Source organism: Lingula anatina, chromosome 10 (genome assembly GCF_051362555.1).
Source record: "Lingula anatina isolate TDL-2025a chromosome 10, LinAna3.0, whole genome shotgun sequence".
Classification (NCBI taxonomy): domain Eukaryota; kingdom Metazoa; phylum Brachiopoda; class Lingulata; order Lingulida; family Lingulidae; genus Lingula; species Lingula anatina.
The window spans coordinates 7,022,809-7,035,006 of record NC_141776.1 but is presented as its reverse complement, the minus strand read 5'-3'; the positions used below and the strand labels follow the sequence as shown (position 1 = coordinate 7,035,006).

At 36.3% G+C, this 12,198-nt stretch overlaps 1 protein-coding gene across 6 annotated transcripts in view; it reads right to left on the bottom strand.

The window, feature by feature from the left end:
- The window catches only part of LOC106175105 (diacylglycerol kinase delta), a 43,165-nt gene extending 34,578 nt beyond the window's left edge, over nucleotides 1–8,587 (bottom strand). For 2 of the 6 annotated variants that reach the window (XM_086996969.1, XM_086996971.1), the window contains exons 1-5: nucleotides 8,321–8,582; nucleotides 6,063–6,110; nucleotides 2,286–2,348; nucleotides 1,416–1,496; nucleotides 215–319 (exon numbers count right to left, since the gene is read on the bottom strand). In XM_086996969.1, coding sequence (XP_086853095.1) covers nucleotides 215–319; nucleotides 1,416–1,496; nucleotides 2,286–2,348; nucleotides 6,063–6,110; nucleotides 8,321–8,476 — 453 coding nt within the window. In that variant the 5' untranslated portion in view covers nucleotides 8,477–8,582. Of the gene's footprint in view, nucleotides 1–214; nucleotides 320–1,415; nucleotides 1,497–2,285; nucleotides 2,349–6,062; nucleotides 6,111–8,320 lie in introns of all 6 variants that reach the window. The other 4 variants (XM_086996967.1, XM_086996970.1, XM_086996966.1 and 1 more) reach the window with 4 other exon arrangements.
- Between the last annotated feature and the right edge of the window lie 3,611 nt (nucleotides 8,588–12,198).

Genomic DNA, 12,198 nt, shown 5'->3' with positions numbered 1-12,198 from the left:
AAGTTACCCACTTTAAGTTATGAGGGGGCGTGCCAGACATTAAAGCCCCTTAAAATGAATGCAACTTAGGAGAATCTCTGAGGAGTTAGATTGATCCAGCTAGTACGATAGGGTTATGGGAATTGTCCCTTAGAGCCTATATCCAGACTTCAGTCTCCTTTAATATTTCAACATATCCACTTCTTCCACCAACACACAATTCCTAATACATTACCTCATAAAACTCTCTGTTGCCAGATATTCTAAGAGCCTGTATCCAGTCTTCCATTTCCTTCCGAGAGTCCGCACATACTATCAAGTTACGGAATGGGGTGATGATCTGAAATGTTAGAATATATTGTATTACCCCCTAAAAAGGGGAAAAATTTTACAGTACCAATTATATTAATACACGGCAAATCCCTAGGCCAGCTATTTTTCACTTAAAGCTTGAGTGTTTGAATGTGTCGCAACTAGCACCAATTAAGTCAATGTATCACACCTGGCAAAATGCAACATGACAGAAAGCTGTGTTAAACAGATTTCACACTGCACTGTGGTAGACCAATATCCTTCACATTAAATTGTTTCATCATCAACAGGATGCCACAAGGAACAAAATAATCACACCAAGCGCACTGTGGCACACCCCACAATGTCACATGCAGCACATCGTCAAACTCGACACAAGGTCACACAAACTTCAATGTCACAACTAATACAATGTCATAACCAGTAGTGTCTTTACAAATACTATGAACGGGTTCCCTGGGGTTGCGCTAGGAATTTTTTTTTTCATTTCGCCAAATTATTATTTTTTCATCACTTTTTTTCTCCAAATGGTTTAAATTTGACTAAAATAAGTCAAAACCAACCCATTTTGTCGAGCCAATTTAAGTCAGTTTTAGCATTTGTGTGTTAGTTCTACCCCAGGTTCCCATAAACCTGTCATACTAACAGGATCAGTCTAAGACCCCATTTCCAGAGATTAGATCGATCTACTTTAGATCGACCTAACTCCCTGGGGGTTCACGCTAAATAGCTGTCAGCCGAGCAGGCACGAAAGTTAATTACCCCCTTATAGCTTGTAGTAGGCGGGACGGACATTTAAGCCGGATTATCTGATAGTAATCTAGTGAGACTCCCCGCGGGGATAGATCGATCTAAAAGCTCTGGGAATACAGCCTAACTCCAAGGGGATTCTTGCCAAATTGCACTCAATTTAAGCAGCTAAAATGTCTGTCATGCCCACTGAAGCTGCTAGGGGGTAAGTAACTTTCAAGCATGCTTAAACTAAATGCAATTTAGCGAGAATCCCTTTGGAGATGGATTAATCCTGCTAAGGCGATAGGGTTATGCAAATGGTCCCTATGTCACACTTGACTAAATTGTCATATGACAAAGTACAATGTCTCACCTAACGCAATGCCACTTACCTGAAAGCTGTGATTAACATTCTTAATACTGCACTCTGCTAGGCTGAGATCTGTCAGGTCTATTTCATTGAAGATCACAGACTGTACAAAACGAGAAATCATATACAGTTAATACACAATTATGTATGTGTGTTCAATTTAGATCACAGACTGTACAAAACAAGAAATCACATGAGTCAAAATGTTCATTAGCTTGGTAGTTGGATCATACATGAAAATTATCAATCACAAGCTGAAAATCTTTCGCACTGTTAGCTTAAATCTTTTATGCCATTTCTGAACATGTTATAGACACTGGACACAGCACTGACTGAAATTCAACCCAAATCCTTGAATCCCAGTCATCTGACATCCCATGTGAGATACGAGAGGCTATCAACATCAGCCGTCACCAGCCACCCATGAATAGGGACAGCTGGTCGATCTACCTGACATTTATAACAGGGTCCTGACCGCTATACCACCTAGCGGTCAGTGAGTAACATCTACTCATATCATTCTGATGAAGGCCTATGTCCAGGTTGGTCATAAGCTAATAGTATGAAAGATTTCAGCTTGTGTTTGATAATTTTCAATTTAGAAATCGCATACAGTTAATACACAGGTATAATAAAGGTGTATTAACTGTATGCGATTTCTAAAATTATATATGTGTGTTCAACTGATTCTGTAGGCCTTACAGTGGCCACTGTGCTGTGTGCTCACACATGTGCATGTGTGTACTAGTACACACACTTGCGGAATAAAACGAAAAAGACCCCCCATTAAGGCTGGCAATCTTTAAAAGTTTCCTGCTCTGTTTATCACCAGGAAAACTAATTCAGAACATGTATTTTATTTCTTGTGTGTTCATGGACCTGTCAGTATTACCTTAGTATCCTTTGCATAGTAGAGTTTTCTGCCTTTGAGCTTAAAGTACCTTCTTCTCCATCTCTGAAATTAAATAACATAAAACAAAATAAAATAAAATTAAATTAAATAATGTTGACTAAAGACTTTTTAAATTTTATCAATACTGGATGGTGGTTTCTATGGGTGCTTTCCCAGAGATTTAGATCGACCTAAAGATTAAGATTTAGATCGACCTAACTCCCTGGGGGTTCACGCTAAATTGCAGTCAGCCGAGCGGGCACCATAGTTAATTACCCCCTTACAGCTTTTAGTAGGCGGGACAGACGCTTAAGCCGGCCAAGCTGACAGTAATCTAGTGAGACTCCCCACAGGGATAGATCGATCTAAAAATCTATGGAAATGGGGTGTAAGTTTATGTTTTGGATGAACTAATAATGGACTGTGTTATTATTCACTGATGAAGTGCAAATCTTTTTTTTTCAAGCAGATTAGAGGTCTCTGAAGTTTTTTTGGAGATCTAATTAAAGGAGCTTAATTTTTCCTGTCAAACAACCAACATTTCCAAAAAAAAAAAATCTATGATAAATATTAACAATATTCATTTATTTACCAACAAAAATATAAATGGATCTAAGTACCTTGGGTCAAATTCATTTTTCTAGAGGTGGCATTTACTTAAATATATGCACAAAAAAAAAAAGAATAAAAAAAAAAAAAAAACATAATGGTAATAGGAAAGAGCAGAGTACATATAACAAAATGTAACAAATCTGAGACTACAAAATATGCAGAATACAAAAGCCTTTCTGCAAGTCATCTTCATCATTCATACTGACAATTACTCCATCAGTCAGAAACCTTTCAAATAACACATGTACCCACCACACAACAGTCTAAGGCTATATCATCCGAACCCATCTGCTTTCACCATTGTCAGTTCATTCCCAGAATATCATTGTATGTGCATTAACTGGATGCTGCATAAAAGCCCCATTCATAGGCCCGTATTTATTATTTAGATGAACAAATAATGGTCTCCACTGCTATTAATTGATGAAGTGCATCTGAGCTTTCAAACTGAAACCAGACTCACTCTAAGCGGAGTTTGACGAGTCCATCAACTGATTTCTCCAGGGAACGCAGGGCGTTTTAGCAAGAGGAGGAAGGCAGTGTAGCCAGAAAGGGATTTTTCCTTAATTCTGCCCAGGTTCACATTCAGATGACATCATCTGACAGCTAAATGGAAGCTTCAAAATAAAGTGTCTGCACCAATTAGTCCCATACTGCACAACTCCCGTGCAAAATATTTAATGCAAGTTCCACCCTTTTGGCCAGGAAAAGGAAAAGTTCCAGTCTGAACCAAAATTTGTTCTTGGTTCTATGATCACAGATAGATTTCTAATAAAAAGGTCCAATTTTTTCTGACCCCCCCCCCCCCCCCCCCCCCCCCCATCATGGAATACTGATGATGATATGATTTGAATCTGAACCAGTATGGATTTAACACCAAGTAAAAAAAAAAAATTATTCTCCCAGAAAAGCAAGTAAAGGAAATGGTTGGGTAATGTTCTTTCCTGATTCTTCCCCCAGGAGGAAGCAGGAAGGGTTGCTTAAGCTGGCATGGGACAACATCTGGTCTCTGCGCTTTGTTCCGCAGACTAGTCATCTACTGTGCGTAGGACTGGATCAATCAGCTAAAACCCTTGTGGAATCAGACAATCATGGATGAGAGAGAGAGAGAGAGAGAGAGAGGTGGAAGAAAGGAAAGATCTGAAAAGGAGAGAGAGAGAGAGAGACTGAGCATTTTATATACTGGAAGATGCCTCCAAGAGAGTATCCGAACAGAAGAAAACAGACAGACACATTTCCAATGACCCTAAACATTTTGCAGCCTACATCCGAAATGAAAAGCAATATGTACAGTAATCCCCAAGTGAGCCATGTTCACGTTTCCATCCCATGTCTCTGCATGTCTAAGCACATCAAACTCTCATTCAGTCTTTTCATAAAAAGGTGATGGCCTCTTATCTATCTAGCCAAAGAAACCATATTATTTCTAAATGCCCCATTGACACGAATCATGATTTAGATCAGTGATGAACCAGTCTAGAATGGCTCATCAGGCTTGATCAGATACAGACTCAATCTGGGGCCTGTTTCATAAAAGAACACAAGTCTTACAGTTGGTCTTAACTTAAAGACCAAAATTTCTAGTCTACTTTTGAACCAAAAGGAATCTGTAGCAGTCCCCTGAAATAAAATATTGAGCCTGTTGAAAAATAAGAAGTCCACTTATAATAAAAAACTTATTTCCTTCTCTCTCTCTGTTTTTTAGAGAAAATGACAGCTACTGTTTAAAAAAAAATTCTTCCGAATGACTGCAAATTCCTACCAAATTGAAAGAGAAGAAAATTTCTGTTCAAAAGCTCTGACCAACTTTCGGTCTCAAAATCTTTTGTGTAACAGGTCGTAGGTCTTCATAAGTTTGAAGACGGGTTATGAAAAATTTCATGTCAACACTCGTCAGTATTGCATCTTTTCGATCTAGCCACAGGGTGAACATATATTTTCCACTGCCCTTTGTCGTGCAGAGTGCTAATAATGATACAAAGTCTCAATCACATTCACATAATTATAAGCATAAAGCATGTATGTGTTGCATCCTATCTGGGAAAAAGAATGTCTTTGTCACAATCAAACATGATTATTTCCCAATAATATGGGGTTTGATATAAAAAGGAATGAGTAATGCTGTATTGGAAGTTGAGATAGGCTGAAAATGAAATTTTTAGTGCAGACTTGGTTACAGACTTGAAACAAAAAATCTGAAATCCTGTTGGCCCTTTGAAAATGTCCATTTTGGAAATTCCAATATATGTATAAAATGTACATTTTTGACCTTTCAATCAGCAATTTCACAATACAATTTTTAAGACCACGCATAACACATTGCTAAATTTGGGAGGAAAAATACCTTGCTATCCCCAAAACTGACAACATAAGAAACTATGAAAAATTTCCAAATTATGTCTAAATACTAAGAATATCCCTCAAAAGGCATAACAGTCACCATATTTGATTGCCAAAAGACAGATTTTGACTTGCTGATGATGTTATTTAAAGAGAAATCTTTGGCACATGGCCAAACAGTTGCAAGACCTGTTACAATCAGTTTCAAGTTAAAAAACAAAACCAAGAAAAATACTATAATATTTAATGTGTCTGTGGTATGAGAGGGGTCTCTTGCCTTCATGGATGACAAAAAGAAACCAATGCCACAAAGACATTTAAAAATCCAGACAAAAAATTAATCTAATCAACAGATCGCAGTATTAACCCAGAAACCCTCAGAGCATACACGTTAAGGTCATAATTTCATTTTCAAAATCAATTCCATGACAGAGATTAGTCGATATGCAGCCAGAGAACCACAAATTGAATTTGCAAGATTAGAAGGTTAAAAAATTAATTCTACAAGTCGCCCTTCTCCAGTATCTACAGACAAGGGCATGCCAAGGTCCAATCATTCAATTGGCATAATGGTTACTTTTGGCCAAAATGATGCACATAGTCTTGTTAACAACTGGCAAAAAAGAGAAATATTTATTTTTGATGTCCAGGTTGAATATATGAATAAAAGATTCGAGTCTAAGTAAAGCGTAAAGCTTTCTTTTGGAATTCCTCTCTCACATATGTACACACACACATGCATGCATTGCTCCTTCTGCTCGCTCGCTCTCTCTCTCTCTCTTGCTATACAAGAAATAAATTTTATGATATCATTCTCTTTCTTACCTGGAACGAGCTTGTCTGTTTTAATAAATACCCTTCCTTTACACATGCCTGGAACAAAAAAAAATTAATAATGGATTTTAATCATCTATTAAAATTAAATATCAAGATAACAATAACACGTATATTTTGGTCAATCCTATTGAAAACATGTCTTCATAGTTTAAAAAAATCCTGAAATGACATTTCTGTAAATATCTTTAGAATGAGCAAAAAACCAACTGAGTAAGTGTTTTAATCTCTCTCTCTCAAACCTGTAAAGAAAAATAACAGATAAAGAAAACATGTCGGTGGGTTTTGGTGTAAAACCTCAACCCATATCTGTAACAAAACAGACCGAGATTGAAGACTAGGCATGATGTCATTCATAACCACCAAACGCAACAAACGACCACATTCATTACGGAACATAAACATTCTACACATGTTGTTAACAAAAACATAAAAACCAGTCACAATAACTGTCAGAGGAGTATTCAACATAATTTTATTTTTGAGTGTGTGTTGTGAGAAACTTTTTTCCTGAAATAACACTTTTGGCAAAGCACACAGATCAGGGTGACAAGTTTTCACTTACGGAGTACAATTGTGAGTTATCTTGTAACATTTTGCCATTGATAAAATAAAATAAAATAAAATAAAACCTTTAACCAAACCAGCAACACCTGTCCTAATTGCTGTCAGAAAAGAATTTATGCTAATCATTATTATTATTCTTCTATTTTATTATTTTTATTATCATTATTATTTATTTATTTATTTTTATTATTTATTAATTTATTTATTTATTTACAATCTGAGAATTTTTTCTCCTAAAATATGGTGCTTGTCTTATAAAGGATACGGTGAAATGTCAGTACTTCTAGAGTATGACTTTCATTTTTACTATTGATAACATAAAACTTGGGTTTTGCAAAACCGTTTAGATATATAATATCATTAATAAGGGCCCCAAAATACATACTCGAAGAACAAGCTGCAAATATGTGTATAAATCGTCTTTTTCTTAAGTTACATTAGAACAAGTCAAGTAAAAGAAGTACCCACGTTTTATATTACAGATACAGATAATGGCAAGCAATAGTGGGAAGTGATCATGAGCGTAGTAAACAATGGGAATAACCTGAAGTCAAAGATGCAAAACCAAGCGAGATTCCATGAAATATGGAAGACAGTGGGATCAGAAATAATAAATAATAAAGGGCAACATGGTGATCTAATTGCTAAGGAAACATTTATAACTGAATTAGTTCATCAAAATCATTAACATAAAACAACAAACAGGGTTGGGCTGAGCAATGATTCCTAGAACTAGAAAATTACATTTTTAAATGAAAACTTGATTTGATGGGTAAAAGGATAGACAATATATCATTAAGTATATAAATTGAGGAGAGTAACTTATTTATGGCAGATGTTCTGAATTGCACTTTGTATTGTTCTCCATTCAATGGTGACGCAGGTGTATAGTATCAAATTAAGTGACATAAGATCAGGTCACACTATGGGACTACATACGCATGACAAATATATTGTGCTGGTGTTCTGTTGATAAATTATTCTTGATGCTGTTCAGAATATCAATGTGCATAACTGCATTAGCCCTATACAGCAATACTGCCCCTAGTTTCCATTGGCCATTAATACTGTTTATGTGTTATTCCAAAGTGTAAACCTCCATTTTTATTTCTCATTTTCATAATTTTGCTTTATTCAAATATTTGTAAAACAGGCTTTCATGACTGCTCAGAGGTAAATTCATTGTTACAATAATGAAATGCAGTTTTCCAAGAAAAAGAAAATTAAAAAAATATTTATCGAACTTTGTGTAAAAGTACAATATCATGATTTGTTATTGTTTAGGCTTTGTATTAGAGAGAGAGAGAGAGAGAGAGAGAGAGAGAGAGAGAGAGAGAGAGAGAGAGAGAGAGAGATGTACTAAAATATATTGAAGACAATCTATAAAACAACGCATAACACCAGTTTTTCAATGCGAATAGCAGAAATATTACGCCAGCTGTTTCAAACAGTGATACAATGACTGTATTTTGACAGATTTTACAATGTCCATATAAGGATAACATTGTGTCGTCACATTTCATGAAAGGCATCTAAATATGCTATATTTCAAACTATCTTTACGTGTGCAATAAATAAATAAGATGTATGTTAACAGTAACATTAACTTAATATGACACTGTTTGACAGCGACAGCCCCCCATATCACGTGGAGTGAAAAGAGGTGAAATCTCAGTACCTACCGCAGTTTTAATCTCCCGGTTCGTCGAAATACGTCTGTGGAAAGATTTGGCCGGTTCTGTTTCCCCATCACTGTCAGAACTGTCATCTTGGCCGGATAATTCTACGTTTTTACCGGAGGAACTGCTTGTCGCTCTGCCTGCCCAGCCGGTCGCCATCTTGATTGACCTACTTCCGCGGCGGGGGTGGAAGGGTTGGATGGACGAGTCTATGTGCACTCGGCTGCTATCTTCCGCATCAGACACAATCGGAAGCCCCAAAGTGCGGCAGCGCAATAAATTTATTACAGAAAAATTCGCACATACATTTCTAGCTTTGCAGCACCTTACTTGTTTTCATGACTAGTTGCAGTTTGAAATGATGAGTAATAACTCTCTTAATGAGGTTTATTACTTTCCGAGGAATGTTTTCTTTATCAATTATCAGCGTACCTAATGTCTCAACGCGAGTGACTCATTTCTGGGATATTTGCGTTTGATAGACTATTCATAGCTTTAATCTTAGTTAAAACGTCATAAATACGTGTCGGTGGGGTCTTATTAACAGAAATCTCCTTTTCCGCAGGAAGTGATTTTAGCACTAAGTTTGACCCGACCTGGACTTCAACCTAGGTTGTACAAGTTCCACGTTTAGGGTCGGGTTGAGGCTGCTTACGGCTGGTTTCGGCTTTACATTTTTTAATTTATTTTTATTATTATAATTACTTTAATTATATGTTTTATTATATTTTAATGGATTGATTAAGTCTTTAGATATTATTATCCATGTTTTGTTGTTTTTTTTTTTTTTTCAAAACTCACAGTAAATTTGTTGTAAATCTGACATTCGGTGATAATTACACGGCGGTAGTCATGAGGGGGGGGGGGGGTAAAACAGTTTTTTAACGGTGAAGAAGTAACGCAAATCATTAAAAAAACGCATCATATTCGTAAAAAGAACACGTTTATTTCCTTTGTATGATAAAGAAGGTAAAACTATTTCAGCTGTTGGTTCCTTTTGTAAACATCATACTCATTTAAAAACACACGCGTCGTGTTGTTGTTCAGTTCTGAAAATTTATAGATCTACAGGGGCGGATCCGGGATTATTTGAAGGGGGGGGGGGGTCCCCCTCTTTGGTGCAGGGTTTGGGGCCGGCTAAAATTTTGGTATTTTAGAGGGTGAACGGTGCCATTTGGTACGGTTTAGAACTATGATTCAGCTAGTTATTTTTTTTCTAATTTCAAGAGGGGACAGTTGATGTAAATTTTCTTCAGAAGTCGAAGGGCGGGTCAAGACCCCCCTGACACCCCCTAAATCCGCCATTAGATAGGCCCCTAAGGAAGTTCAATGCATTATTTTTTCATATCAACAATCAACCATATTGAATCCGCTAGGGGGGGGGGGGGGGCTTAATACATATGACAGGTGTGTCCACGATAGTCCTGGCCAAGGAGTTATAACAGTTATAACTCCTTGGTCCTGGCAAACTATACAATACAGAAAATAATACCAAGGGCAGCAAAGAGGTTCCACGTGCACATGCACTACCCTCTACCAGGGCGACTGATAGATTTTTACGGATATTCACAGATATGTCTCTAGCTAGATAGATTGTCATTTTAACTCTAATTCTAACTCTTAGAGTTAAAATGACAATCTATCTAGCTAAGTGACTTAGAGTTAAAATGACAATCTATCTAGCTAGAGACATATCTGTGAATATCCGTAAAAATCTATCAGTCGCCCTGGTAGAAGGTACACATGCACAGCGTTCATACACATATGCACCCTTGAACATTCTACTATGCAAGTGATAGATATCCTTTCCGTAACCCGTGTGGTTTACACAGTTTACAAACACTTTTCCGTTTCGACTTAGACTCTGTGATATCTCATAAATTAATTTAGATGCTCTCGAGCTTGAACATAATAACGATTCGTTATTATGTCCAAGTCTCTGTTGATCAAGATTTTCCAAAGCCTGGACTAAAGGACTGAAATATCCGAAAAGATCGCATGGAAATTTGAAGGAACCTTAAAGAAAAAAAAAAAAAAAAAAAAAAAAAAAAAAAAAAAAAAAAGAATGAAGAATTTTAATTAAAATTTAAAAAGAAATAAACATTGAGTGTACGTTTTCAATATTTTATTCATGATAAATAAATAAATACAGAGATAAATGTCTAATGATGTATTTATCATTTCTTTAAGTTGATCAATATAATTACCAACATAATTTGTGCAACTTAAGATGATCATCACGGTAAATAGTACGAAAAATCCTATATTTTAGACTATCGCTAAAACTCATCAGAAAACTTAAAATGCGATGACCACCTGGGCTAGGCCTATCAGAAATGTCGGTTAAATGACATGTCCGTAACGTTTTGAGCAAATAATTAATTAATCAATCAATTAACTCATCAACTTAATCAAACCTTAACAAGATGCACCCTGAGACGCAATACTTTGCCTTAAAATTGAAATGACATCGACAGATGCCTTGATATAGAAAAAAAATCAATTTCAATATTCACGATGTCCGCTATGCTGTCAGTGACCTCTATCGGCACACGAGAAAAGGAATACATTATCTTCGATGATAGCGTATTCTGTTATCGTAAAGTAGGCTTACACATATCCTTTATAGGAACAACAACCCCAAAACGTATAAAATAATGTGGGGAAAATGGGTATATATAAAATACGGAAAAACGGGAAACAGCAGCTAAATCCCCAAAACTTATCATTAAACAACTTCTGAAGCGTGACTTAATAACGGTTTTTTGAACAATGTCATTTGAACCCTTGGAATTCAAACATCTGTTCCTCATGCGGTTGTAAATATCCAGGGACGTTTCAGATCCAAGTCTCTTATAAAATGCCCCCACCCTCACCCCCACCCAACTTGAAAGGAAACAAAGGCATCACAAAACAAAACCAAATAATTTTCTGCAGAAAGTATGGTGCTCCCGTCATTTACTTTCGGCCGTTTTAGACGGAACCCGTCGCACCGTCTTGTGCCGGGACATTATTAAAATAAATCCTGTAAATGTATCTACGCCCTAGTTTCACCGAGATGAAAGAACGTCTTGTAAAATTTCTACGCTGAAAGAAAAGAAAAGCATCACAAATTAAAACAAATTGACACAAGCAGGTAAATTTCTGCTGTAACGAAGGTGCTCTTGTCGTTTAGTTTCGACCGTTGTGAACGGACATTCATAAGCCGTTTCGGAACACATGGGTGAGCTGAATATTTACTACGATGAAAAAATGTCTTGTAAAATTACCTCATTGAAAGAAGAGAAAAGCATCACAAAACAAACTGTGATAGGTAGATTTTCTGCTCTGTAGTCATTTGGTTCTGTCGGCATTGTAAGGTGTGGTGCGTCAAAGTGGGTCCACATACTTTCTTAATATTTTTGAAATAAGAAAGACAGGACGCTTGTTCCCCATACAGTAGGCCCAAACGTCGGTGTTATAAATTCTAACGTTTAAATCTTTGTTGTCCTAGAGCGTACTGTTACTAAAGATTTTAAAGCAGAATTGAACACAGTGCCTGTGTGAACCACGCAGCTTTTCATGTATGTTCGACTAACCTGAATGTTAAAGCTCTTCAAAAAAATAAAAATAATAATAATAAATAAATAAATAAATAAATAAATAAATACTAGAACTAATTCACGGACTGCAACAAGAATAAACAAAAAGGACAAATAAAAGAGAAGGTGAGGGAATACGTGATATTTTACACATATAAAGTGTCATTCCCTTATCCAAATTGAACATTACATGAAGAAAATTGCTCCCCCCCCCCGATTGCTCCTATTAGCTTATGTTCAGGAACTTGAATAAAAAGTATTCAGATTTCCAAAATATATTAAATAAACAAATAATACATG